Source organism: Penicillium bovifimosum (genome assembly GCF_028826915.1).
Source record: "Penicillium bovifimosum strain IBT 22155 chromosome Unknown utg000005l_segment0_segment0, whole genome shotgun sequence".
Taxonomy (NCBI): domain Eukaryota; kingdom Fungi; phylum Ascomycota; class Eurotiomycetes; order Eurotiales; family Aspergillaceae; genus Penicillium; species Penicillium bovifimosum.
In genome coordinates this window covers 5694852-5721302 of record NW_026622714.1, presented here as the reverse complement: position 1 = coordinate 5721302, position 26451 = coordinate 5694852, and the positions used below count along the sequence as shown (strand labels likewise).

At 50.8% G+C, this 26451-nt stretch overlaps 11 protein-coding genes across 11 annotated transcripts; 7 read left to right on the top strand and 4 right to left on the bottom strand.

Annotated features, from left to right (window-relative positions):
* Window positions 1-331: 331 nt before the first annotated feature.
* On the bottom strand, window positions 332-1167 carry N7515_007400 (nucleotide diphosphatase; the record flags this gene model as incomplete). The annotated part of the gene is made up of 2 exons (XM_056668144.1): window positions 332-826; window positions 871-1167. 2 exons carry the CDS (start codon window positions 1165-1167, stop codon window positions 332-334), a joined length of 792 nt encoding a protein of 263 aa, XP_056521740.1.
* Window positions 1168-2529: 1362 nt separating this feature from the next.
* Window positions 2530-2856, bottom strand: N7515_007399 (uncharacterized protein; the record flags this gene model as incomplete). The annotated part of the gene is made up of 1 exon (XM_056668143.1): window positions 2530-2856. The coding sequence occupies one exon, from the start codon at window positions 2854-2856 to the stop codon at window positions 2530-2532; it is 327 nt and encodes a 108-aa protein (XP_056521739.1).
* A 516-nt stretch (window positions 2857-3372) lies between these two features.
* Window positions 3373-4236, top strand: N7515_007398 (uncharacterized protein; the record flags this gene model as incomplete). Its single annotated transcript, XM_056668142.1, has 2 exons — window positions 3373-3490; window positions 3551-4236. The coding sequence occupies 2 exons, from the start codon at window positions 3373-3375 to the stop codon at window positions 4234-4236; spliced, it is 804 nt and encodes a 267-aa protein (XP_056521738.1).
* Window positions 4237-4936: 700 nt separating this feature from the next.
* On the top strand, window positions 4937-6601 carry N7515_007397 (uncharacterized protein; the record flags this gene model as incomplete). The annotated part of the gene is made up of 2 exons (XM_056668141.1): window positions 4937-5488; window positions 5546-6601. The coding sequence occupies 2 exons, from the start codon at window positions 4937-4939 to the stop codon at window positions 6599-6601; spliced, it is 1608 nt and encodes a 535-aa protein (XP_056521737.1).
* Window positions 6602-7580: 979 nt separating this feature from the next.
* On the top strand, window positions 7581-8546 carry N7515_007396 (uncharacterized protein; the record flags this gene model as incomplete). The annotated part of the gene is made up of 1 exon (XM_056668140.1): window positions 7581-8546. The coding sequence occupies one exon, from the start codon at window positions 7581-7583 to the stop codon at window positions 8544-8546; it is 966 nt and encodes a 321-aa protein (XP_056521736.1).
* Window positions 8547-10117: 1571 nt separating this feature from the next.
* N7515_007395 (uncharacterized protein) lies at window positions 10118-12070 on the top strand (the record flags this gene model as incomplete). Its single annotated transcript, XM_056668139.1, has 3 exons — window positions 10118-10149; window positions 10201-10405; window positions 10454-12070. The coding sequence occupies 3 exons, from the start codon at window positions 10118-10120 to the stop codon at window positions 12068-12070; spliced, it is 1854 nt and encodes a 617-aa protein (XP_056521735.1).
* A 407-nt stretch (window positions 12071-12477) lies between these two features.
* On the top strand, window positions 12478-15393 carry N7515_007394 (uncharacterized protein; the record flags this gene model as incomplete). The annotated part of the gene is made up of 6 exons (XM_056668138.1): window positions 12478-12718; window positions 12831-13759; window positions 13809-14552; window positions 14606-14672; window positions 14734-14883; window positions 14957-15393. The coding sequence occupies 6 exons, from the start codon at window positions 12478-12480 to the stop codon at window positions 15391-15393; spliced, it is 2568 nt and encodes an 855-aa protein (XP_056521734.1).
* A 562-nt stretch (window positions 15394-15955) lies between these two features.
* On the top strand, window positions 15956-16372 carry N7515_007393 (uncharacterized protein; the record flags this gene model as incomplete). Its single annotated transcript, XM_056668137.1, has 1 exon — window positions 15956-16372. The coding sequence occupies one exon, from the start codon at window positions 15956-15958 to the stop codon at window positions 16370-16372; it is 417 nt and encodes a 138-aa protein (XP_056521733.1).
* Window positions 16373-18296: 1924 nt separating this feature from the next.
* On the bottom strand, window positions 18297-18515 carry N7515_007392 (uncharacterized protein; the record flags this gene model as incomplete). The annotated part of the gene is made up of 1 exon (XM_056668136.1): window positions 18297-18515. The coding sequence occupies one exon, from the start codon at window positions 18513-18515 to the stop codon at window positions 18297-18299; it is 219 nt and encodes a 72-aa protein (XP_056521732.1).
* Window positions 18516-20242: 1727 nt separating this feature from the next.
* N7515_007391 (uncharacterized protein) lies at window positions 20243-21085 on the bottom strand (the record flags this gene model as incomplete). The annotated part of the gene is made up of 2 exons (XM_056668135.1): window positions 20243-20713; window positions 20771-21085. The coding sequence occupies 2 exons, from the start codon at window positions 21083-21085 to the stop codon at window positions 20243-20245; spliced, it is 786 nt and encodes a 261-aa protein (XP_056521731.1).
* Window positions 21086-22567: 1482 nt separating this feature from the next.
* N7515_007390 (karyopherin beta) lies at window positions 22568-25576 on the top strand (the record flags this gene model as incomplete). The annotated part of the gene is made up of 7 exons (XM_056668134.1): window positions 22568-22666; window positions 22779-23585; window positions 23649-24274; window positions 24330-24879; window positions 24937-25174; window positions 25233-25341; window positions 25396-25576. 7 exons carry the CDS (start codon window positions 22568-22570, stop codon window positions 25574-25576), a joined length of 2610 nt encoding a protein of 869 aa, XP_056521730.1.
* Window positions 25577-26451: the final 875 nt, after the last annotated feature.

Sequence of the window (26451 nt, the reverse complement as noted above, 5' to 3'; positions counted from 1 at the left end):
TCCACTCCCGCTAGATATGTGATAGTTTGGAGGTACCTTCTGGCCAGCCAGTATTTCCATGACATGGTGAGCAGGTGTATTTTCCCTTGCTGTTGACAAGTGTCAAGTATAGACCTAGGTATAACTACCTCAGGGAAGGCTATCACTTACATGGCGTGCGAAACAACATGGCACGGGGTACATGATTGATGGTTCCTTCCTTCAAACACGACTTCCAATCAGCCATTCTGATGGATATATGTCTCGAAAAAAGTAAAGAAAATGCAAAGCCAACCCGGGACCCACAGAAAATGCCAGCAAAAGAGTCGATTCCAATCTAAACCACGAACCCTCACTCCTCCTCACTCTCCTCCCCATCCCCAGGCAACCCCCCATCATCATCCGCCTTCTGCATAACAGTCTCAATAACCTTGAGCGTCGCCTTAAGCGGCAACCCAATAACATTATCATAACTCCCATCAATCTTCTCAACAAGGATCGAACCCAAGCCCTGCAACCCATATCCACCAGCCTTATCCGCCCCCTCCCTCGTCTTCACATAAGCCATAATCAACTCATCCGTAACCTCAGAATCAAACCTCACAGCCGTCTCCTCAACCATCGTCTCAATAGCATACCCGGGGTCCCGCGCACTATCCAACGGCGCCATAGCCACAAGCGCCGTGAAGACCTTATGATTGCGAACGTCGCGCAGCGAACGCAGCATAGCAAGATGGTGTGCTTCCGAGCGGGGCTTTTCGAGAATAGCTCCGGTGGAGGGATCGACGACGACCGTGTCGGCGGCTAGGATGAGTGCCGGCTCGCCCTTGTCTTCGTTGTTGATTTCCTGTTCGTAGACTGCGTGGGCTTTTTCGTTGCTGTGGCCAGCACGTAGTCGAAGGCGCCGAGGCTTTTGGGGAGGTCTTCGGCGGCGTTTGAAGGGATGATTTCGAGGTTGGGGAGGCCAAGGAAGGAGATTATTTGTTTGCGGCGTGGGGATTGGGAGGCGAGGATCACGCGCCGGCTGCGGAGGTTGTTGAGGACGGGGAGGTTGAGGGGTGGTGGGCGTGGGAGGGGTGCCCCGCGAGTGGACTTTGGGGGTGGTTTGTCGTAGGCTGGGGGTGGGTCGGACTCGGCGGTGTCAATGCCTTCCATTTGGGCGAGGAGGGCTTCTTTGGAGTCTGTCATATTTCGTCTTTGACTTTTGTCTGAGGTGTAGGTTGATGTAAAGGTGTTGCGAGTACACAGTATTGATGAGATGAGATGCTCCTCCGTTCACTTGACACAGGTCAATAGATCTTTGCGATGTCGTGTGTGTGGAAATATATGCAATATATGGAACTTATGGAGCCGTCTGTTGGCAGGTGGTTTATCACAAAGCACATCAATAATCCATTGGATCTGGTGAACTAGCGAGCGGCTTCGATTTCCCCAGCAGAATGAGGCGGTAAGTGAAACTCACTGTACGGCTCTAGTGAACAGGATACCGCCTTCGTTAGCGTGTCTTTGGATTCGTTGAACTGGTACACTCCAGGAAACACATGCATACACAGGGCTCGAACAGATCTCACCTAGGCAATACGTTGGCTATGGCCATTGGCCCCACGGCCAGTCTTCTGAAAGGCACAGATAACTAGTTAACTTATATTCTCAGTTCACACTCAATTCTCAGGCCCTGAGGCCCTTTCAAGTCCCGGGCATTCGCCCTTTTCATTCATCGCTTAGCCCTACTTCTGGCGTACGGCAAGTTGGCCAACTTGACTCACGGAAGAAGATCTTGCCATTCCCTTCCCATGTACTTTACTCACTTTACACAGTACACTTCCATAGTTCCATGTACTCCGTAAAACATGTGACTTGCGGGATTAAGGTAGGCGGGGAAGAGGCTTTAGTAAAATGGCAAGAGGCCCGGATTGCCACTTGTCTCCGTGTATACACGTGATGTGATGAAAGTATAGCCTTTGGGGGGTCAAAAATTCCGGTTTGATTTTTGGACAGACATGGAAGTGGGTACGCATCCAGAACAATAGACAAGACAATTTTGGCCTAGCCGTCCAGTAGGTCGAAGAACAAACGCCCCAGTTGCTTTGCAGCAACAGCCATAACCAATGTACATTCTGGTGCCGACGAGCAGAATAACGCAATAGAAGAATAATCAATGTACAATAACTAGTCACAAATTGAAGGTAAAGATAGATAAGAGTTACAAAAAGGGCGTGGTAACATAACTATAGACGGCCGTAAAATGCACCGAATGAGGTGGAAACGGGTTGACTGAAATAATACTGCGTATGTGAAGACCAGATCTGTCAGGGAACGAGGGAGCCTCGCAGTTGGTCCATCAAAGATATTCCTGTAATAAAGGTTTGGAACCATAGACCGAAAAAGGAACTTCAAGCTTTGGGTATCTCCGCAAATCCATGTGGTTGGATCGGACCTCGGCACATGGCACATGCCTTCAGCCCCAGAGCCCCAACTCGACCAGCGGAAGGGCAATGAAGCCTGCAAGGCACCAATCCGTAATAAATGAAAAGCCGAGGAAAACGGTTATCACGTCGGGCGGAAGGAGTCATCCACACGGCCGCCTTTTCTCTCGATCTCTGCGATGAGATCGTGCCGTTCTTGGAGCTTCACGTGGATGAAGTCCACTGTCTTTTGTAGAACGATACTTTCACTCCGACCCTGACCCTCCAGGCCAGGCACCAGTTCTGTCAACCGATCGAAGCCCTCACGAATGGCCGCACGCCGTTTTTGCTCTGAGGCAATGTGGTTGCTCTTCTTCTCTTGCTCGGTAAGGCGAGGCTTATCTTTATCCGGCTGCTTGGAGGTGCCATTTGGCGTGGAGGATGACCGGTCATGCTCATCGTCTGGGTTCATCGTGGGCGCTTGGTGACTGGAGGATTCCGAGGGGGACTGGAAGGCGTGGGGTAGATGCGCCGAGGGAGGACAGGGTGCGAGGCTCGCGTTTTCAGTTTCAAGTATCAGATTGTCTTCGCTGCTGTTCAGAGACTGTATTTGAGCAAGGCATATAGGTAAGGAGGATGATTGTGGTGGCGAGTCAATGGTAAGATGCGAAAAGAGGAGAGAGTTCACAGAGGGGAGAAAAGGGAAAGCGATAGGAAGCGATAAGCCAATGCGGAGAAAATGGATGCCGGGAACTTCAGCCTTGGCAACCCTTAAAACGTCATAGAGAGGTCTCCACGGAACACCGCTGGCTTCATCTTTTCTTCTCTTTTTCTTACTTTAATTCATCCGTAAAACCTCCACCTTTGCTTCAACCTACCAGTGGCGATCACAATTACTTCGCATTGGTATCCTGCCAAGTCGAACGCTTGGCTGAACCTTCATCTTCCGTCTAGAACAATCCAAAGCCACAGGGCTTCTTGTACCACTATGGCCCTTGAGCCGCTTCGTGGCTCATGCTCTTGTGGTCGAAATGCATATCAAATCAATATCCCGGACGATGTAACAGACCATGCCGAAGTATACTTCGACAATGGTCGAGACAGTTGTGAGTAACCATGATACCATCGGCCGAGTTGTCGATCTCCCGGCTGATATCGAGGCTTAGGTCGACTCCACGGCACACCTCTTGCGGCATGGCTACGCGTGCCTCTCGAGTGGTATCAGTCCTACACCCAGTCCTTCTTCCCAGATGAAACACACTCTTCCATCCGCCGAAGTTTCTCACCACACCATGCACCCCAGACACAGCGCGTCTTCTGTGGGTATTGCGGTACACCCTTAACTTTCTGGACAGAGGTGCCAAGTGAAGAATCAAACTTCATGTCTGTCGCAATTGGCAGTTTACGGGCGAAAGACCAGCGCGTACTGGATGATCTGAATTTACTACCAAGCGACTTTGAGGAGGGTGCTTCGCCTGCCGATGTCGCGACTTCAAGTGATCTAGCACCTGCCTTAGGAATGGCTTCGTCTTCAATCATTGTTCCGTCTCTTGAATCGTCGGATATCTCGCGCAGTCTGCATCGTGGTAGAACCGGAGGAATCCCCTGGTTCGAAGAGATGGTAGAAGGAAGCCGCTTGGGTCGTCTGATGCGTGCTCGGCGTGGAATGGGAGTCAGCGATGATCAATCCACGACCATACAATGGGAGTTCAGCGAATGGCATGATGATGGGACTAGTGACTTTGTGCAACAAGATTCGGACTCAGGTGGACCTTCTAGGCCTAAAGGAAAGAGGAAGCGTGGGGGACAGGCAGATGTTGAGAGTGAAGCTCCATCGAAGCGAGCTGAGTAATGGTTACAAGTCCCTTCGAAATTTATGAAGACGGACACATGCTGTCGATCTTTGACACAGCCAAAGAGAAGTCAATACTAAATCAGTTCAACAAGAGATGAGTGAAAGTCAAAATTGAAAGATTACGGAGCACAGACCGCCAAGTTCGGGTTCGTTCTGAGACTCGGTAGGGCAGGAGTAAAGTTGCTAAGGAAGTATTCCGTATTGTGAGTCGGGAGTCGCGTATCCGAGAGGAAGGTCCTGAGAGGTGAACCCCGACGGCGCTCAGCATGACCTTCGTACTGGCAACTAAGACAACTCATTGCTGTCTGGACCCAGATCATGCGAGTCCTTAACTCCATATAAGAGCCGCATAAGACTCCCAAGGTTTAAGTATGTTCTAGGCGCCATGTTGACTTGTTGAGAAGATCGACAGCTAAAAGTTCGGGTCGCAATGCATACCCGATACGGTTAAGCGCGGTCCGAACCATTATGTTGGAAATTGGGGCTGACCAGCATCTCTGATCTTTGATCACTTCTAGCCTCAACAACGGTACTGTGCGACTTCCAAAGTGCAGAAATGGTATACTGTGGCAAGCCAAGCAAAGGATGTGGCGAGTGCAGGACTAGGAAGATCCGGTGTGACCAAGTCCGACCGGCTTGTTCGCAATGCACCAGGGCCAAGCGGGAGTGCCCCGGATACCGGGATCAGCTATCGCTAATGTTCCGCGACGAAAGCAAGTCGGTAGTCCGAAAGGCGGCTGCTTCTACACATAAGAATAAAAGACCAGACCGACCAGCTCGCAAAGCAATCCCAGAACGGAATCCTGTGCGGTCTGGGCGTTCTCCAGTGGTGGTGGAGTCGGACTTTGACCTCAATACAGAAGATCCACAGCACATCTATCTGCTGCGACAGCTTGGGCAACGTCCATTGGAGATTCAGCCATCACAAGAGCTCGAAGCCGCCAAATATGAGGCAATCTGTTATTTCCTCCGGTCCAATGCTCTTCCCGGCAGTTTCTGGACTACTGATATTATCTCGAAGTTCTTGTTGAAGGCAGGGGGCCTTGCAAGTCAGAGAGCCATGCAGGCTAGCGTCGTTGCGACAGCCACAGCTATGCTCTCGCGCGTCAGAAAGATACCATCGCTAAATGATGTAGCCCACCGGGAATATGGGTCCGCTTTGAGACTTCTGAACACCGCCTTAGCCGACATTGACCAGGCCAAATCCAACCAGACTCTAGGCACTGTCGTGCTGCTTGCCATATATGAAGTAAGGAAATGTTGCATATTTGACCTGTCAGAAGGTTGTTGACACCCAGTCTTATAGGTAGTGACGTCAAGAGCGCCGGAGGATATTGACAGTTGGACCAACCATATCAATGGTGCGACGGCCCTGCTCGATCTAAGGGGGGTCGAACAGCTCAAGAGCGATGCCGGTCTTCGCTTGTTTCTGCATCTTCGGTATCAGATTGTGAGTGCCGTTGGTTCGTACCTCGGTTCCAAACTAACACCTTGCCAGATTATCAGTTGTTTACAACGAGACGCACGAGTACCTCAATCATTACTCGATTGCACGCAATTTGCGATGTTCCTTCGTCCAGCAGAAGCTCACGGCAGCCGTCTAGTCATGATCATCGGAAAACTGTCAAATCTTCGCGCAGACATCCGCACTAACGTATTCAATAACGAGCGAGAAATCATCTCAGCAGCATCCGCCATTGAAGCCGATCTAATTGCCTGGCTGGCATCTCTTCCCCCCGAGTTCAACTATGAAACCAGTGTAAAATCACCCTTCGATTTCGCCTTCCGGCAACGATTCCGCGGTATTGATACCTACGATGATCAATACCACGTGTACTCCAACCTCTGGGTCTGCAATTCGTGGAACCAATACCGCAGCGCCCGAATCATCGTCAGCGAAATCATCCTTTCCCACGTACGGCGAATATCCGACAGTACCTCTCTATCTTCATTGTCCACAGAGTTCCGCCTGCAATGCAGAACGCTACGATCAACAATGCGGCGATTGGCTGTCGACATCTGCCGGGGGGTTCCGTTCTACTTCAACGCCCACCAGGCAGTCAAGGAACCCAGTCTCCCGCCGCCGGAAAGTTACATTGGAGGTCTCGTGCTCCTCTGGCCCCTGTTCGTGGCAGGCATTGTTGAGAATCCGAGACACGGGCTGCGCCGCTGGGTCGTCAAGTGTCTGGAGATGATTGGGAATACCATGGGTATTGACCAGGCGTTGGCAGTGGCAGATATGGTCGCAGCTGATCCTGGAGTGCTCCAGTTCGTGACCGAGGAAGAAGATCCTCTTATTGAAGTGTCTGGTGCGCCCGATCTGACGAGCCGACTTCCCCATCCGGTTGCACCGACTCGTTAAACTACTTGGTTGGATATAGAGCGAGTGATGTGTTTGATTTTCCCCTGTGTTTCTTTACACCGCACCAACAGCGTTTATTCTTGTGTAATCATTTTTGACTGCTTTCTTTATCTTTTGCGTTATAGCGCGGATTTGGAGTCAGGGCGCCTTGTGTATTTATCATTTGGACCCGGAAATTCTTGGAGGTTTTCGACAATCAACAGAAAGGCGAGGACGAGAGCCGTCATTATCTATCATAGCCAGTCATACTTCCGATAAGATTCTGACATAACCCTAATCAACAATTCTTCGGTCCGCCTAGATCGAGATGTAGGGTTCATTGTGCGGAGTCATACGCTGCGCCCTGTTAGGATTATGCGGGGCTGTGTTCAACTCCGCCACCAGTGCCTTAGGCAATTTGGAATTGGCGGTGCTCCAAACTCTCACAAAGCAACACGCTCGTATTATTGGTCAAATTGAAATGAAGCAGGGAGGTCTAATGACACTACATGGGTCGATACCTACAAAGCTAGTCGATTTCATGTAGGGCGGTGGCTTTTACACGACCGAGCAACCGTGGCACATCCCCATTTATTTGCCCCTCATTGATACGCCTGTTCCAACACCAGTATCGACCAAAATCTGCCTTGTCATGGAGTGACGTTTCGCGCGGTTGGCGTATCAAGTCTAGTCGTCACAGTGGCACTCGTGTCTAAACCATGTGTTCGTCGTGTCGGGTTAACGGCCTAAGTGTTGTCTTGGCCCAAGTCACTGCCCTACGATACGCAGTTCTTTGATATTGGGTTCCACAGCCGAGCCTCCGAAGGATGTAAGACACGAAGATATAAAGAAGGTGTTTCCTGTTGGGTCAACTCCTTTGTCTGGAACACACCATCCAACAATATCTAAAACATTTAACTATCTCTCGATTCCCAACTCTATGGCATCTCTTCTTCTCCTAGGCATAAGTGCCATCGCAAGCCAAACACAATCATCAAATATGGGAACAACGGAGAAGCCATCGATATGGCACTCCTTCTCATCCGACCATCGCAAAGAGCGTAAAGAGCGTAAAGAACGCAGAGCATCGTCATCCACCCCAAGGACCACACAGTCCAGCTCCTCACACTACCCATCATGGCTACGAGGCCGCGGCAATAGCTCGGACATATCCGACAAACCACCCCCATACACCGAAACCGCCATCCCAGCCATCCAAATCACATCCCCCGAAGCGACAGAGACGGAGTCCGACTCTCAATACTCCTTCCTCGCCGACTTCGACACCATCTTCCTCGTAGACGACAGCAGCAGCATGCAAGGCCGGCGCTGGAAAGAAGCCGAAGCAGCCATCGCGGCCATTGCCCCCATCTGCACAAAATACGATTCCGACGGAATCGACATCTACTTCCTCAACCACCGCGACTACAATGACACCGCAGGCGGCTACCACAACATCACGACCGCTAGCCAAGTGCACAGCATCTTCAACCGGGTGCACCCGCGCGGTCCGACGAGGGTCGGCAGTCGCCTTTTTGATATCCTCGACCCATACATGCGCCGTGTGGAAGCGATGCATGCTGCGAAGCGTGAGCACGGTAATGCGCTGCACCCGGCGCTTTTTGTGAAGCCGGTCAATATCATTACGATTACCGATGGGGAGTTTACGGATGATGCGGAGGGGATCATTGTTAAGACGGCCAAGATGTTGGATGGACCTAGTTGTGATGCTATTCCGTGGCAGGTCGGGATTCAGTTTTTCCAGATTGGGAATGATGAGAATGTTAGGCGGTATTTGGAGGATTTGGATGATCATCTTGGGGAAAGGTGTCGGGATCTCCATATGAGGGATATTGTTGATACTGTCTCTTGGAGGAATCGGGATGGGGATCGGTTGGAGGGGGATGGGATATTGAAGACTGTGCTTGGGGCTGTTAATAAGAGGTTGGATAGGCGGACGGTCTGATTGATGAGGTTATAGTTCTGTTGCCTCTGTATATACAACTCGTTGGTTAACTATGTGACATGTCTCTGTTGTTTACTGCCAGCCTTGCCAGGATTTCACCAAAACAGTGGGGAAGCAGAATAGGTTGCATTAGTTGCATTAGTGCCCATGGTAATCTCCAGTTGGTTGGTGGTCGAACCAATCAGAACCATACCCCGCCAACAACAAGACCAACTCAGCGCCAATCACGCCTTCTCGGTAGTTAGAGCTCGGGAAGCATTGTCCCCATCACAGCCATGAACATCGGGCTGAACAGTTGAGCAACAACCTAGCTCGTAAAGCCAGAACGACCGAGAGCTGACGTGGTGAAATGACAAGCGCACGTCGTCATGAGCCGAGAGTTGCTATATGACTCGGCTTTTGAGGCTCCGTGTATGGGATCAACGTCATCCTGTAAAACAACGAAATATTTAGCCGGTCTTTACCCTGCGCCAGCACTGTCTCGTCCTTATGGATGCCCTTGTATTCTCGTTTTATTCCTTGCTGTCGTTTCCAATGTGACATATCTTCCCCTATTCTATGCATCTCAACGCCACTGTGCTCTTAATATAGCAGAATTTAATTGTTCGTACCTTGCGTGGAGATCCGCTAACTAGGATCGCAAGCCACAGCCCACAGCGTGAGAACGATCTGAGATCACATCGCTATTTATTGCTGCTACTACCAGTCTCCCCATACTAAATCATGTACCTCAGCTCCAGCACAGACTTCGTAATTATTGTCTACAGTACACAGTATATCGAAACTAGCTCCACCCCTCATCACCGCCAATTTGTGATCGGCGCAAAGTCACCAAACCCCCGCGCCGATCTCCATCTCAAAAAACCTCGAGTTTGCCTCCCACCCCCTTCTCTCTTGACATTCCTTATTGCCAGGCTTCAGGGCTTCACTTAACCGCCAATTCGACACTAAACATCCTCAATTTCCTCCTGTTTCAACCCCAACCCCAACCTGCAGCTCAACCCGAGTGGTCGGCGCTTCCTCCTCCCGCCCATTGGCCAACTTTGTCGCCCTGCACTGCGCCTGGGAAATTGCACCGTCGCGGTTCCTGAAGCAGTCGCTCCAGTCAACCCGGTCACATTTGTTTTGGGCCCTGTGTCTAGGCCATGGCATTGTTGTGATTACCTACGACGTCGCCCGAACACACCTGAAACGAACTGTTTTATTCTTAGACCTGTCACTCGATCTTGAAACAGGCACAGCGTGCTATTCCCAACCCCCGGGTTGGTAATTATATAACCGCCTTTGTGGAGTTCGGCTTTGTGTCTGGGCTGGTCCGACAGTACTTGTGAGCCTTGCGGGTTTGGTAAATGAACTCCTGCTTTCGGCTCGAGACTCGTTGCCATTTTGTCTATCTATAGACCACTGTCCTTTGATAGCCTTGCATTTTACGTGTCTTTCAGCATTTTTCTGGGGTTGCTTCTCCTGCATTGCGCATTGCATTCTCTTCCTCTGATTGTTTGTTTTATCTGTGCCACCATCTGCTTTTGCTCAGTGAGATACATTTTCTTCTCTACTATTGTTGTTTTGAGATGATATCGGAGACCCTTATGACTTTCCTGCTGTGAGTGTGCCCCGATGCAATTGGCATCTTCATGCGCTGATCGCAATTCAGGATTACCAAACCCGAGGTCCGGTCGGTCAAACTGCTCGGATCATGGGATAATTTCTCTAAGAAATATGTAATGGAAAGAGATAAGCGAGTCGGACCAGGGCATTGGAGAGGATGTCATACCTTTACGGATATGATGGGCGATGGCCCGGACAAGACCCAATGGCGAACTGGAGGGTTGAAGATGGGTGGTACATACTGGTATTACGTGAGTCTCACATTCATACTTGTCAGATTCAAAGGCTAACAAGAACAGTACTTGCTCGATGACGATATAGAGTATTACAACGAGAGGGAGCCAACAACCACAAAATGCCCTCTTCTCCCAGGGCAACCGGTGAATGTTCTGAATGTCCCCATCATTTTACCCGACAGTCGCGCCCATGGGCGCTCAGCAAGCGCAAGTTCGCAAAATTCCGAGCATGTTCGAACAATGAACCCCGAAGACAAGTTTATGAACCCACGGAAGCCACCGCCGCAGCCGCAGCCGCAGCCCATGCGTCTTCAGACCTCGGCATCGGTCCGCCACCCGCCGACCCCGGCGCAGTCTGCTAGCAGATCTCCCATGACTGGGATCCATCGAAGTGCGTCTCAACCGCACAGCGCCGCTCGTAAGGGCCACAAAAAGGATTCGCGGTCTATGTCTCCTCCAAGAGCGAGAGCTCTTCTGGCTGCTTTGAGGCAGCCCGCTGAGACCGAAAGATCGTTCGAGCCAATGCAACCGGGACACGCGGCTACCGTGTTACCACAGCAGTATGAGCCGATTGGAAACCGCCGCAATGTCCCCGGAATCAAGGTCAACGCTGGAATTGCGATCCCGTCTTCTGCAGGCTCTGCCGACAAACTTGGCCCATCCACTATTCAAAGTCGTCGCGCAATGAAAGCCAGCGCCGGTGAATCAGGACCTAGTCGTCTTCTCACAGTGCAGACGCGCCCGGAGCCTCGCAAAGCCAGCCCCAACGCGAAGACCACAGCGCTCGACGAAACTCGTGCGATCAGGGAAGCCCTGAAAGATCTCGCAAGTTCTAGTGACTTGCCCACGCCAACGGCCGCCTTTACTAGGGAAGAGAAAAGTAAGGAAGAAAAAAGGCTTCCCACATTACCCAACACGCCGTCTTCAGTCATGGACGAAGCCGTCCGAGCAATTGACGAGAGAGACAAAGCGATGGATGAAGAGATCCCGCGCAGTTACTTCTCGGCCATGACAGCATCGACCGAGGACTCCACCCACTCCCGCTTCGTGCCCGAACAAAGCCGGTTCTCCGAATGGAGTACGGACACCGAGACGGACTACAACTCGCACGCATCAATGATGTCGGCCTCGACGTTCAACCACAACCAAGACGAGTCTTCGGATGACAGATGGAGGACACCAGATCTATCGCAGTCCGGCGATGGCGCAACCAATACCGACCCGAACACTCCCCATCTCACCGTCTATTCCAAACCCTCGTCACCGAACTCAGCCTCCGAAGAACTCCCTCCCTGGAACGTCGGGCTCCCACAACTTACCGTCTCCGTTTCCACACCCAGCATCGACGGCTCCGGCCTTGGCATCGAGAACTTGGATGAAGTGGAAAGCAACCCAAAGCGCCATGCCGCCCTGTTCAGCGCCCTTGAGTCCATGGAGGCTCTCGCGATGTCACGCAGCCCCAATGGCTCGCCGATCATACTGCCTCAAGTCCCCAGAGAAGGGGCTGGGCGTGCGCTTTCCCCTGCTGAGCGGCAGTTGAGCGAGGCCTCTCTTGACCGCATTCGCTCTCGTCGTAGCAATGCTTCTTTCCAAGGAAATGCTACCATGCAGGAATTGATGGATGAGCTCAGTTATCTGAAGAATATCATTCAGGCTGACATGGATGGGACACCGTTCTGATGGGAGATGGCTGAGATCTCCCGTTGTATATTGATATCACTTTCCTGTATTCTCATATAAACCTGGTGCTGGTCACCGGGTTGGAGTATTGTACTCCGCACATGTATCATTTAGCTCTAAATAGAAATGAATTCATAGTTATAAGATTTATTCTGACGCTTCCATCCTCTATAAAAAGAATACTTAATACCTAGACGTCGCAGATAGCATAAGAGTAACCTTAATGATGAGTGAAGGTGGCTCCTACAAACATACAAACACCGACACGTCGACCCGCGCCAAGAATCCCTGTATCCACCCACGACAGCTTCAAACATCAAAGAATTGCGCCACAGCTCAATAATTGTACGGATATTCTCGGAATAAGAATGGGCTGAATCTATCATCTGTGTCAAGACAGATCCAAAATGGCAGAGGTTCCTCAACTGACTCCCGTCGGGGAGAATTCCCTATCGGCAAAATGCAAACCACAAGCCGTGGCCTACTGCCCCACGATGGACCTGATTGCACTGGCCACCGAGGACGAGGAATTACGCGTATTCCGGCTTAACGGGCAGCGTGTCTTTGGCGGATCTTTCGGCGGAGATCCCTACCTCGGCGAGGATGAGGAGGACGGCGAGATCAGAGGGATGGCATGGAAAGGGAATGGTGAGTTCGGACTTCCTTGCCGCTGGGCTGCTCTACGTGTCTTTCGATGATTGAATATGTCTTCTTGAATCTCGATGATATCGTACTCGCCAATTGACTAACGCTCTACCAGGTCGCCTCCTCGCCGTCGCGTGTGGAGATGGTTCGCTGCGCATCATCAATTCTCACAGCGGCAAGACGGTGCACCACTATCAGAGCTATCAGCAGCAAGGGTCACTCACCAACCATTCTGAGCGTGCGATGCCCAAAGCAACATGTGTAGGATGGGGTGATAATTTCACTGATAGCAAAGCCGCACAGCGGCAGTTGGACGAGTCCGCAGGCCAGATCTCCATCGAAGACATGCTAGCCCCGGGAACGTATCCCTCAAAGGCAACCGCTTTGCTGAAGGCAGATTTGCCCAGGGAACTTGCCCTGCTCGACATCGAGTGCTCGCTGCCGAAGCTGAGCACCCTGCCTGCGACAGGCGGCGATGACGACGTGTTTAGCTCGCGCGTGTTGCTTGATTCCATATTCCATTCTTCGAAAGGTAACGACGATTCCGTAGATGTGCTGTCTGTTGGATTTGACGATGGTACTGTCCACCTGCGCATTTTCAATTGCTTTGAAATTGGCTCTTTCTCAATTGGCCGTTCTCCCGGCGTCTCCGACTCGTGTCGTATTTTGCGACATGCTTCTCACCCCTTGAGCTCAACACATGCTCTCCTGACATCGCCGGCGAAGGGGGATGCTCGGGGCCCCCTCGAGTTGGTCACGATGGATCTTCGTTTCATTACTAACTCTGGGAAATATCTGTCTGTTCTTGCGTCCAAGACGACTCAGCTTCAGAATCTGCTGCGCTACATCGGTCAGGTGCAGCGGCAGATTGAGCTTGAATGGAAGAATGCCCAGGAACTTCCTGCGCGTTTCTTGCGCAATATCAATATGGATTTGCAGGAGAAATGCCAGTGTGATTTCATTACTGCTATCTATCACCTCGTGGTCACTGGCCATTGTTTTGAGCCTCTAAAGGAGTTTCTCACGGATATTATTGGGGACAGAGTACGTAGGTCTCATGATATGGAAAACGAGATGTTAACAAATGATACAGGGTCAGAAGAGATGGGATAAGGCTGTCTCGAGTGGCTATGAGAACATCCGGCGGTTGACACACGAATGTCTTCTCCCGGCCCTCGAACGCAGCCAAGTACTTCTCAGTCGGTTGATCGGGTTATCCAAATTCCAGAAGCTCAGCGATGTCCTCGGCCTTGATACGATCAAGCTCAATGCCATTGGGGAGACACTTGATTGCCTCCATCTTCTGGCGCACCGCATCCTTCTCCATGCTAATGAGGAACTGCAGCAGTTCAGCTCCTTTTCTAATTGGCTGCGTTACGAGATCAACATCCTCAACCTCGAGCCTTTGTCACAGACAATGGAAGATGCGCAAGAGAAAAGGGACTCAATCGAGGTCCCTATCACGGTGAAGTATATCACAGGCGCGTTGACCAAGAGTGCGCTGCGCAACTTCATCCGGCAACTCCCCATGATGGGAGTCGTTCAGCCTCCTGTCCCTGTCACCGATAAGTGGCTCCCAGATGGGCACGACCGCTCTTTCTATGACACCTTCAAGTCGCTTCTTCAGCAGCAACGCCAGGCCCAGGATAAGGGTGGTGATGGTAGCTCGGTTGAGACGCCGAAGCTCAATGACTTGACAAAGCGTCTGGGCATCCAATTCGACAAAGTCTTCACTGAAATCGCCTTGACCCAACGCAGAGGAATCCTCCATCGCTCGCCTCTGACGCTTCACACTGATTGCGATCAATCTGTTATCGATCTTACTTTCTGCTACGAGGTAAGCTTACAGCCGTTGATCTTTGCCTTTTTCCATACACTAACTTGTGACAGGATGCCTTGGAAGATCAGCCTTGCTCAGTATACATCGCTACCCGGTCAACCACGTCAAAATATCAAGGTTTGTGCAAAAGCAATTCCTTCTGATTTCAATTGCTTATACTCAAACCCCTCGAAATTAGTGTATCTCTACCGTGTCATCCTCGATTCGGTCGGCGGCGTCAGCTCAACAAGAAGCACCTGCATGGTAACCCTCAACCTACAAGACGGCGAAGTCCGTCAGCTCCAATTTGTCGCCGACGATACGCTCATGGTCCTCTGGCGTGATAGCAGTAAGTCACTTACCTCCGGACATACCATAATCTCACTCTAGCGTATAGCCATAAATCTAACAATGTTTCGCAGAAGGATCATCCTACCTTCTCAACTTCCCCTTCCAGCCCACCGCACAGTCTCAAGACGAGGCTCTCGATCCATCACCGTTGGTCCTCGACTACGTCGCATGTGACAGCAAGCCGTCTACTCCCAAACCCAGTATCCCAGCTATGACACTAGACATGTCGCCTGAATCTCCTCATGCAAGCATAATCGTACATCGCTTCGCTCTTCACGGCCCCAAGGCAAGGCCTATACATGTCGACGTCAATGGACGCAGGGGTCGACGCGCTGTCTGTGTTTTGTACGGTGATCACATGCGGTATGAGGTTCTAGACTTGGATGCTGCTATGGGCGATGAAGAACATGAGGAGCATGAAGACTATGGGGACGAAGTGGACGAGGGCGAAGGTTATGAAGACGAGGACGAGGAGTTTGATAGCGATGAAGAGAACGATGAGAATTAGATTCTCTGATTCAAGATAAATATTAATGATCGCTTGTAGCCTAGACAGTTGTATATTCCTATTCTCTTCTGATGATAACTCCGATAGCACACAATCTTCGATATTGCATCACTACCTACCATCTCCGATCTCATTTCTTCGTTTACTGTCTGGTTAAAGACATAGTAGAGCCGGCGGCCTTGCAATGACGCAGCCAGTGATGATGGATATCAACATGCCAAAGCTTCGTCCTTAGTTGAGGAGCTTAGGAGGACTCCTTGGTAAACAGTCCAATGGTCTGTGAGTATGTGAGTTATCAAATTGGAGCTTCACCGGGTACCCAGTGAAAACCGGGTCATCTAGCCCAGTTTCTCGCCAAACTCTCACTTGGCAGAATGCTTCCCTGATTGGATTTTTGCGAAAAAGCCCTAGGACTCCGCTTGCCTATTACGCACACATCCATCATTTACCCTCACCTTCCCCTAAACAGTTAGCCCGTCAAGCTATCGCCTTCACAACACCCACTCTAGTTATCCTCTCTCTAGTCTCTACTCCGTACAATCTACTGTATACACCTTCGCAAATGTCTCAGCTTAGCACGTCTACATGCCCCATTTGCGAAGGTGTTGTTGTTGTTGCATTGTTTAACGTCCGGCGCCCGCCGGGTGAGAACGGCCGCCGGACGTTAAACAATGCAACAACAACAATACCTTCGCAAATCCGCAATGGCCGACAATCCAGCCTGAGACCTGAGCTTATACCCGGAGGGGGTCCGCCGGGAGTATCCCCCATGTCTTTCGATTCAAGCCCCAACGACTTGCATGCGCTGGATACGGACGACCAGTTCAACATCACAGTTGAGCTAGATACAGTCGTGCGTCAGCAGGGCCCGGACGCAGAGATCGTTACCTCAGTTCCTCAGACCACCGCATATGATTCTGCCACGCTATACATGCTGATAGGCCTGTATTTACATGCAATGGGAGCCAAGCCTGGCTGACTACCTACATAAGTTTTCAGAGACGATTGCAACAGAACGTCAGAGCCCTGGTAAGAACCTCAATGTGTGATGGGACAACTTTGGTTACAGCCAGACTCTTCGATATCAATCTATTCCTGATCCAGCAGGACATATCTCTGCCACCGCTGGGGAGCTTTGTATCGGCCAGTCTATCCCCACATGCTCTGCGGGATTACAGCCTGTTGATGTCGAACAGTCCGGCTGTAATCAAAATTGTCCCATGACGCAATGAGGTTCTTGCGAGTGGCTCGGGTATTGTTTCAATCGTTTCTGAACATGCTCTGGACTCAGTCCGAACTGCCTGACTGTTGGTAACACCAGCTAGGTCCTGTGTACACAGTTAAGTGGACAGTTGTGCTTAACGCAATGGTCTTGTATTCTGTATTGATTGATGTCTGTCTCTTCTCTAAGGTGGCCTGGGGTGGAAAACACCCCTAGATCCCGCACGTGACCCAAGGGCGGTCAACGGTCATGCCGACCGGGCGGCATGCAAGAATGCAGGCCGCCAAGTCACAAGGGAATATATCCCGACACTGACAAAATACAAGCGGGCAAGTTCACACATGTTCTCTTGAGCCCAGAGCTTGTCTCGATATAATTGGCCTGTTCAACGCAACGTCAATTTGGTTCGATGGGAGCATCACAAGTGTTATAGATTTTGCAAGTAAAAGTGTCACTGCAAGGCTCTCCCTTCGCAACGACTCTTTCAAATATGCGATTTGATGGTCGGGAGCCGGGTAGTGGTCATGATTGAGTCGTAACTTCTTGATATCCGATTTCCAGGTTGCAAACTTCACTAGTTTCCCATCATCCAGTATAGCAGAGGGGGGTTCAGCTGTATGCCCATAGCAGAGTCGGGTAGTTTTGTCGACTTCTTCGGCTCGTCGGTGAGTATCCGGGTGGTGAGACTTATCGACAAGCGACAGCCGATACCTGGTCCGGAAACTCGAAATGAAAATGAATACAAGGAGTTTTGTTACTATGTAAGGGCCAGTAGGAAAACAAAGCTGAGATTTCTGTGCTCTAACGAAAGTAACAAAACTGGAGAGAAAAGAAAAGAGAAAATAAACAGAAGGAAGAAAGAGGTAAAGCACTACAGCCAGTTCCTCCTTCATGTGATGTCAGACTGGGATACACTGGGATAAGGCCTCATAAACAGGAACTTTGTTGTACTTGTTTGTACTATGGCCACGTGATGTATCTTAGTCAGCAGTCAGGCGGATGGAAGGCTGCTACCCAGCCTTCCACCTGAACCCCTTAGAGAAGAAGAACAACAACAAAGAAACATCAGAGCAATCGGAATCCGATCCCTGTGCAAGCAATTGCAACAACCTGCCCTTCGTCTGAGACAAGCAGGCAGTAGACCTGCCAACAAACTTGGTTTTTGTTGTGGTCTAGTGGTCATTATTTCCCATATATGACAACGTAGTCCTTCCCTCGCAGTCCATAGCAGTCCTAGTTCCATGTCCCATCCCAAACCACACTCGCTCCCCTCAAGTCACAAGACTTGTTCAGTTGTTCCAGACCTCCAAACCCTGCCATGCGTCACACTGTTGGCGACCTAAGAAAGTCACTTCAAGCCACTCAAGTCAAACCGAGCGCCATCTATGGCAATATCAAATAGGCTAGACAAATAGTCTGTCGTCAAAACATTTGTTCCATTCATGCCGTTCGAGCCAAAGAGTCGGTCCCGGGGTATAGGCGCGGGCCGCGTGGGTTCAAAAAGGTGTGGTTGCGTGTTAAGCAATAATGGATGCGAGTGCGCTCTTCAGCTTCATGAAGACGGCCAACTAACTCCGAAATCCCTGGACATATTTAATCCCAACAGCCAGCATTTCACGTGTTTGCTTGCCACTAACTACTGTGCAGATAGGTCCCTGGTCCCTGGGTCTGGACTCTCCAATCATGTCCAGTCTTCACGAGCTCCTTCATCGACGGCGACCAGGACGATGGCAATTGGCAATAATTCCGCGCCCGGCCTTGTATCTTCCTTGCAAGACTGCTTTATAGTTGGTACCCACCTATTCCAGTTACGCCAGTCACAAAACCTATCGCGGTTGTCTGTATATCCGATACGCATAACGCCCGGCCTGCCGTCGATGATGGAGACATCCTCATCCATGCTGGTGATCTCACACAGTCTGGATCTCTTAAAGAACTTCAAGATGCGATCACCTGGCTACGCAGCCTACAGCATCCCACCAAAATTGTGATTGCTGGAAATCATGAACTGTTACTTGATTCAGCGCGGGATGATGTGTCTGGTTGAGCAGCCTCCGAGCGAGCTCGCCTCGACTGGGGAGATATCATCTACCTAGAAAACGAGGAAGTAACAATTACCTGCCCAAATGGTCGTCAACTTAGGGTCTACGGAAGTCCTTACTCTATCCGCCATGCTAACTGGGCCTTTCAATATCCCAAAAATGAAGATGTATGGGCTGATTCAGTACCAGATGGAATTGTTGTGCTTATTACTCATGGCCCACCACTTGCTTATCTTGACTTCCTGGGGTTTGGCTGTCCTTATTTGCTACAGACCTTATGGAGAGTTCGGCCAAGACTACATGTATTTGGCCATGTACATGAGGGTGCAGGAACTGACTTGATGGTATTCAACGGGCTCCAGGAGGCGTATGAGCGCACTGTTGCTGCTGGAGGAGGCTTTATAAATCTACTGCTCACGGCTTGGGAATTTGCTAAGGGACTCCTGCGCCCAGCTGTGGAAGCAAAATGTTTGCTTGTAAATCCTGCCGTCGTTGGAGGGTTACGTTCACTTACGTGACGATGAACGAAGGCGGCCCATCAAAGTTTTTATCTAATGTCACATTGCCCCTATTTGGCTATTGTATGAATTGTTCCTTCTGCATCTGACAATTGATCCTTGCCTTTTTAGGGTATGCTTATCTGTCTCAATCATGGTTGCTACTGAAATAGGTAATAATGTCACCGGACAGGTAAAACTTAGCGTGCCTTCCCAAAGTAGATCCGTACGCTCCTGCCAAGTGACGAGGCTCTCATTGCCGCGGAATCATCAACACTGTTTTACTCCTAACTCCAAATCGTCCTGAAACTCATCCAGACGAAGTTCTCAGCGAGGATCTTACACCCGCCGGCTATGTACAAGTGCCTTGCAAAGGCCGCCAGATCCACATTCAAAAAGAATCCAACACTGGGACCAAACGGCTCACGAATCACGTCGCTTTCTTCGTCCCGCCTCACATACGACACACCATCTACGATGAAGCAGTCGAGCAGCAAGAAGTTGTTTTCGAAGCCCCCGGCTAGCCGATTCCAACACTGGGACGAAAATGGCTCACCAACCGGGTTGTTTTCTTCATCCCGGCCCACATACGACGCCTTCACGATGAAGCGCTTGAGCAGGAAGTTGATTTCCAAGCTCCCGGACTCACTCTCTTGACTGCCCCCTGGGAATTCCCGTTTTGTACCAAGTTACGTCGCCTGTAGGGAATGGGTGGTGGTTCCAAAGAGCCTTACGACATGGACGATGCCGTCCACTAATTGCAGAGGCACCTACATTTCGCGCCATCCCACAGAAGCTATTACACCGGGACTGGTCAGGTTTTGGTTCGGACAGTTTTTAATTCGGTGGACCCAGATGGCAGAGGAGCTGCTCCCGTAGTGAACTCGCTTTACCAAAACACTTTCAATCACTTTTAGCTCTTTATTCTGGACTTGATAGGCACTAATACATATTGATTCAATGGTTAATCATGATCTGACATTCTGGCTACCTAGTGTGCTGAATGCTGATTCTAGCGAAGGGGTCCACCGTCCAACCACTTGAGATGGCAGGCCCGGGCAGGATACAGTGACAACCTATGTAACATTTCAAGCATCCGAAACTTGTTCGCGATGAGATTTTCCATGGTAGTAAACAACAGGGCGTGTTCTTTCTTCGTGGTCGACCCGGCGCTTCCTGGAAGTAACATTGGGGAGGCGGGGTGCGAACAAATCCTTCGTAGCACCTTTGAGATGGTCGTGCTTTGTCAAAGTGTACCAGACATTGTGAATCTCATCCATTTTCTCAGCTGCCGTTGATTGTCCCTCGCCAGTATCTCGGGTGAGGTCAGTCCAAATTTTGATGTGGGCGGCTAGATTGGCCCAGATATTCCGAAGGTAGTTGCGTCCTACCTCCGGAGAGTTCTTGAGATCGATGATCTCATATGTCCATCTGAAACAAGTGTAGAAAGCCTCTTCGTTAAATGTCCGATAGAAGTTCAGAGTCTTTGCATCGGTCAGGTTAACTAGGGACTCGGGATCTTCAGAGTTGGACGAAAGCATTTGAGATGCAATATGGGCCTATATCAAGAACCGTTAGTATCAACTCTCCTTGGTTAGGTACTCTACTTAACTTACCTTCATAGCCTTAAGGCTGGCTACTTTCCAGCTTCTCATGGTGTGGCTTGCTTTGCGGAGTACCTCTTTCCATGGGTCCGAGTCAACGACCATATCAGGATGACATTCATGGATGACTGACTGGACGCCCTCAACGGTCAAATTCAACACGAAGTGCCACTTAAGCATGATGGTAAAGTTGTCGTGTGCTGGGCGTTCATTCTCCTCGGAGCCACTTGCATTACCCGTAGCCACAGTATGCTGGCCAGCTGGATTCGAGTCTGGGATAGGACGATTCGCAAGACTTGGCATGCTAGGATAGTAGTAATGAGGCATGGTGAAAGCGAGGGCTGCTAGCAAAGAAATGAGGAAAGGCGTTGATTGCAAGGGAGAACTCTCTGTACGACGGTTCGACGGTTCTCAACAACATTTCTCGACGACGCGACGACGCGACGACGTCTCGTGATTGAAAAGTAAACAATCATATAGGTTAAGAGCAAACGCGGTCATCTAGGGCGGTAGATGGGGTCCTACTAGTTATGGCTATGTCTCGAGCACGACCTGTGACGGCAGTGGCCCCGCCAAGGGGACTGATATACTCTCGCTTTGGATAATGTCACACCCATAAGGCCATGTCTTAACTGTTTACCGTCTGTTAATCGATGTCAGTCAAAGCTTGGCTATCACCCACTAACACCAATTCCCAAATTTGAAACAGGCATCGTCAATACAAGTAGTTGGCTCTGATGGCAGTGGAAGTAGGTATCCTTTGTCCTGGAGGATAACATCAGTGCATTGGGCTAGCCTTCGTTTGACCCATGCCTATGCATGCCCATCAATGGCCGGGACTAAGCAATGATCATACAGCACACACTACACAGGACAGTAGCAATACATTCATTAGTCGGGGATAGTCTAGTAGATCTAGTTATCATCTGCTAATATAAACAGAAATACATCCGAGAGACCTGTCAGAAACAAACAGTACAAACAGTCTCTGCCATGAAAGAGTCAAAAGAAAGTGAACAAAGCAAAGAAAAGCATGCCATTCTAGAGGATTCTCTTTAACTACTGTGTACTGTGTTATTTCCCCCCACAAGTGAAAATCGGTCGCTGGGCCCACAGACTAACAATTCTCGAAGGAGAAAAACCAAAATAAGCAAAAAAACATGGAGGGGCAACCCCTCCATGAGCCAGATAGAGCGTATCAACACAACTGTACATTAAAATCACAACTTGCATTCTCATAGGATCTCTATTTCACATGCTTCATTGTCTAGATCAATCGGACAATAGTACGAGTCAGCCAAGGAGCAAGGAGCATGCAGCCTAAGGCATAAGATCACGTGTACATGACTAACACCTGCCCGGCAGCCAATCAGATGGCTACCCCCGTAGAACCTCACTCATTGTCGTCTTTCTTGCTTCGAATGTGTATTTTAATCTCTTCACATATCTCTCACACGCTTATCAGCTCTACCCATCCGTCTACTGAGACTTTCTCTCCTGGTCTTTGTGCGTTGAAAAAATCTAGGCGTGCACTCAAGGCACCTTTTCCTCTCTGTGTCTCTCGCCGGAAAGACCTAGTGCATGCCGCCTCGTCATATCCACAAAAACACCCGTCCCTTCCTCCCACTCTCCTAACGGAATTCCTCTTTCCACCACCGCTTCTATCGTGGTGATCATCGAGTGTCAAACCCTTTGATTGATCTGGGTCTAGAGGGGTTCTCAAGTCTTTTTTTCCTAATCTTTTCTTCGCCTCTCTTTTCCTTCTTTTTTCTCCTTCCCCCACCACAACCTTCGATTCTTTTACACACCATGGATGCCCGCCAGGTGCTGCAGAGCACCCTCGCGCCAGATGCCGCTGAGCGTAGCAATGCCGAACAACAGCTCGCCCACGCCGCGGAGGTCGATTTCGTACGTGTTCTCCCCTTGGAACCCCCCCCCCGTTTCTGCCCACGCGTGATAAAATACATCCCCCCTCTCCCAAGATTGGAATCCCATTGCTGATACTTCTGTCGCCCAATAGGCCGCATACCTCATCACCCTCGGCCAAGAACTCGCCAACGAGAGCAGCCCCGCCCACATCCGTGTCGCCGCCGGTATCGCCTTGAAGAACGCCTTCACTTTCCGGGATCAGGCCAAGTTGCGGGAAGTGCAGATGCGATGGGCCCAGAGCATCAACCCCGAGACCAAGTCACAAGTCAAGGAGCTCGCCCTGAAGACCCTACAGTCAGCTGACGCGCGTGCCGGAAATGCCGCCGCTAACCTGATCGTTTCCATTGCCGCAATTGAGTTGCCGCGTGGTGAGTGGCCCGATTTGATGAGCATCCTTGTCCAGAATGTCGCCAGCGGAAACGACTCCCTGAAGCAGTCATCTCTCACTACGATCGGTTACATTTGCGAGTCGCAAGATCCCGATCTCCGCGCCAGCTTGACTCAACACTCCAATGCTATCCTTACTGCGGTCGTCCAGGGCGCTCGGCGCGAGGAGCCGAACATGGATGTTCGCTTCGCTGCTATCGCCGCTCTCAGTGATGCTGTCGACTTCGTTCGCACCAACATGGACAACGAGGGAGAGCGCAACTACATTATGCAGGTCGTCTGTGAGGCCACCCAGGCCGATGAGGTCCGTGTGCAGGCCGCAGCATTCGGTTGTCTCAACCGTATCATGGGATCCTACTACGAGAAGATGCGCTTCTACATGGAGAAGGCTCTCTTTGGCCTGAGCATTATGGGTATGAAGAGCGAGGAGGAGGAAGTTGCCAAACTTGCTATTGAGTTCTGGTGCACTGTCTGCGAAGAGGAGATCGCTATCGAGGATGATAACGCTGAGGTATGTGTCAAGCGCACAAACCTGTGTGGCCCAGACCATGTACTGACACCACGTTTGTTATAGGCCCAGCAGGACGGCACTGAGGCCCGTCCTTTCTTCGGATTTGCCCGTATCGCTACCCGCGAGGTCCTCCCAGTCTTGCTGCAGTCCATGTGCCGTCAGGATGAGGATGCTGGGGACGATGAATACAACGTGTCCCGTGCTGCCTACCAGGCTTTGCAGCTTTACGCCCAGTGTGTCCAGGACGATGTCATTCAGCCCGTCGTGACTTTTGTCGAAGAGAACATCCGCAACGAGGACTGGCACCGCCGTGATGCTGCCGTCGCTGCTTTCGGCGCTATCATGGAAGGTCCCCAGCCCACTGTTCTGGAGCCTCTCATCAAGCAGGCTTTGCCTGTGCTGCTTGGCATGATGGAGGATAGCTCCGTCTCTGTCCGCGACTCCACTGCTTATGCTCTGGGTCGCGTGTGCGACTGTTGCCCTGAGGTTCTGGACCCCGAGGTCCACCTGCAGCCTCTTATCTCCTGCCTGTTCAACGGCCTCGCAAACTCCCCCAAGATTGCCAGCTCCTGCTGCTGGGCTCTTATGAATGTCGCAGACCGGTTCGCTGGTGATGATGGTTCCCAGACCAACCCCCTGTCAAAGCACTTTGAGGACAGTGTGAAGTCCCTATTGACAGTGACTGAGCGGTATGTTTCCTAACCGATCCTTCTTTTGACCGTTCTTTTTCTAACACCCATCCAGACAAGATGCCGACAACCAGCTCCGTACCGCTGGATACGAAGTACTCAACTCTTTTGTTATGAACTCGGCCAACGACAGCCTCCCTATGGTTGCGACTCTCTCGGATGTTATCCTCCAGCGTCTGGAGCACACCGTTCCTATGCAGCAGCAGGTTGTCAGCGCCGAGGACCGTATCCTTCTGGAGGAGATGCAGACAAGCTTGATCAGTGTGATTCTGGCTATTGTTCAGCGCTTCGAGGCTGATATTAAGCCCCAGGCTGACCGTATCATGCATGTGCTGCTCCTGGTTCTGAATACTCTTGGCCCCAAGTCGAGCGTGCCCGATGTTGTCTTTGCTACCGTTGGTGCTATTGCCGGTGCCCTGGAGGATGACTTCATCAAGTACATGGAATCATTCAGCCCCTTCCTGTACAATGCCCTGGGCAATCAGGAGGAGCCCGGCCTCTGCGCCATGGCCATTGGGTTGGTCAGTGACATTGCTCGTGCCCTGAACGACAAAGTTCAGCCTTACTGCGACGATTTCATGAACTTCCTCCTTAAGACTCTCCAGGTAAGATTGTTTCAGCCGCACAAAGCTCGATGTATGTATGTTAACTCCCTCCAACAGACCTCGACCAACCAGCTCAAGCCTGCGATTCTTGAGACCTTCGGTGATATTGCCCAGGCCATCGGAACCAAGTTCGATACCTACTTGGCTGTCGTTGGCCAGGTTCTCCAGCAGGCCTCTAGCGTGACCACTAGCTCTGACCTTCCTTACGACATGGTCGACTACATCGTTTCTCTCCGTGAAGGTATCATGGATGCCTGGGGCGGTATTCTCCTGTCCTATAAGGGCACTCCTTCTAGTAAGTCGTTCTTCATTGTTCATCCAGACAAGCCATAGTCATGCTAACCGAACCACAGTCACCCAGCTCCAGCCTTTCATCGAGTCCATTTTCCAGCTTCTTCACATCATCTCCCAGGAGAGCAACCGCAGTGAAGGTCTCATGCGGTCGGCCATGGGTGTTATTGGGTATGTCTCTGCCTTTCTTCCCATGTTTGATTCTTTATGCTGACTGCTTGCTAGTGATTTGGCCGATGCTTTCCCCAATGGTGAGCTCGCTGCGTACTTCCGCAACGATTGGGTCACCGCTCTCGTGAGAGAGACCCGCACAACCAAACACTACAGCGAGCGCACAATTGAGACTGCCCGCTGGACCCGTGAGCAGGTCAAGCGCCAGATCAACCTGGGTGCCGGCATGGCTTGAAGGACACCACTGTCCCATCCCGTCGATCACCTCGATCACCAGTCTTCCTGGTCCGATCCGGCCTTTCGAAGCACTTGTGATTAACATGGGAATGGTTGCGCCAAATTGGAAGCAACATGTTCTATGGCGATTCGGCATTGCACCTGATTGGTTTAACTGATGGATGCTCGTCAAGAGGCTGTCTCCGTCCAAATGGTCAAATCCAAGCCCCCGCCTGATACGCATGAGTTTTCCCCCTCCCCTTTATTCCCCGGCACAGGCTCACCCCCCTCCCCTGACTCCCCTTGGTCCGGACTTCGTCCCCCAAACCCTTTGCTGGTGTCCGACCCTCATGATACGTTCGAATGAAACCCTTACCCTACCCAACTTTTGGCCCTGTCTCTGTTTTTTCTTCTTCAAATATCACTTTTCATCCTTCACCTTTTCCTGTCCTCATCTACGTTGTTTCTAATTAGACAAGATCCACCCCTCACCCCCCTTCCCTGCTCGCATTCTATAGCATTGCGACTCATGTAGCCCAAGAATTCATGTACCCCCAATCCCCTACCTGTACTCCCCACATTCATGTATCCCATTGCCCTCATGTCTCCCACTTGAGAAAGAGCCATTGTCATGAAAAAGCCTTCCTGATTATTCCTGCCTTCCTCGTATACACCGAAAACTGCCCATCACCATGCTCCCATGCTGGAAAATTTGTCTAGAACAACCGCCGCAACCCTTGCCCGAGGATGGAACAGTGAATGATGTGCTGTAGTTGTAAAGAATTTGTACTATTACCCACGTTGGTGCATTGATATTGATATTGATATTGATTAAGATATATGATTATTTGGTTTCTTGTTGCTTGCGGTAGTGTCCGATGGTGAATATGGTGC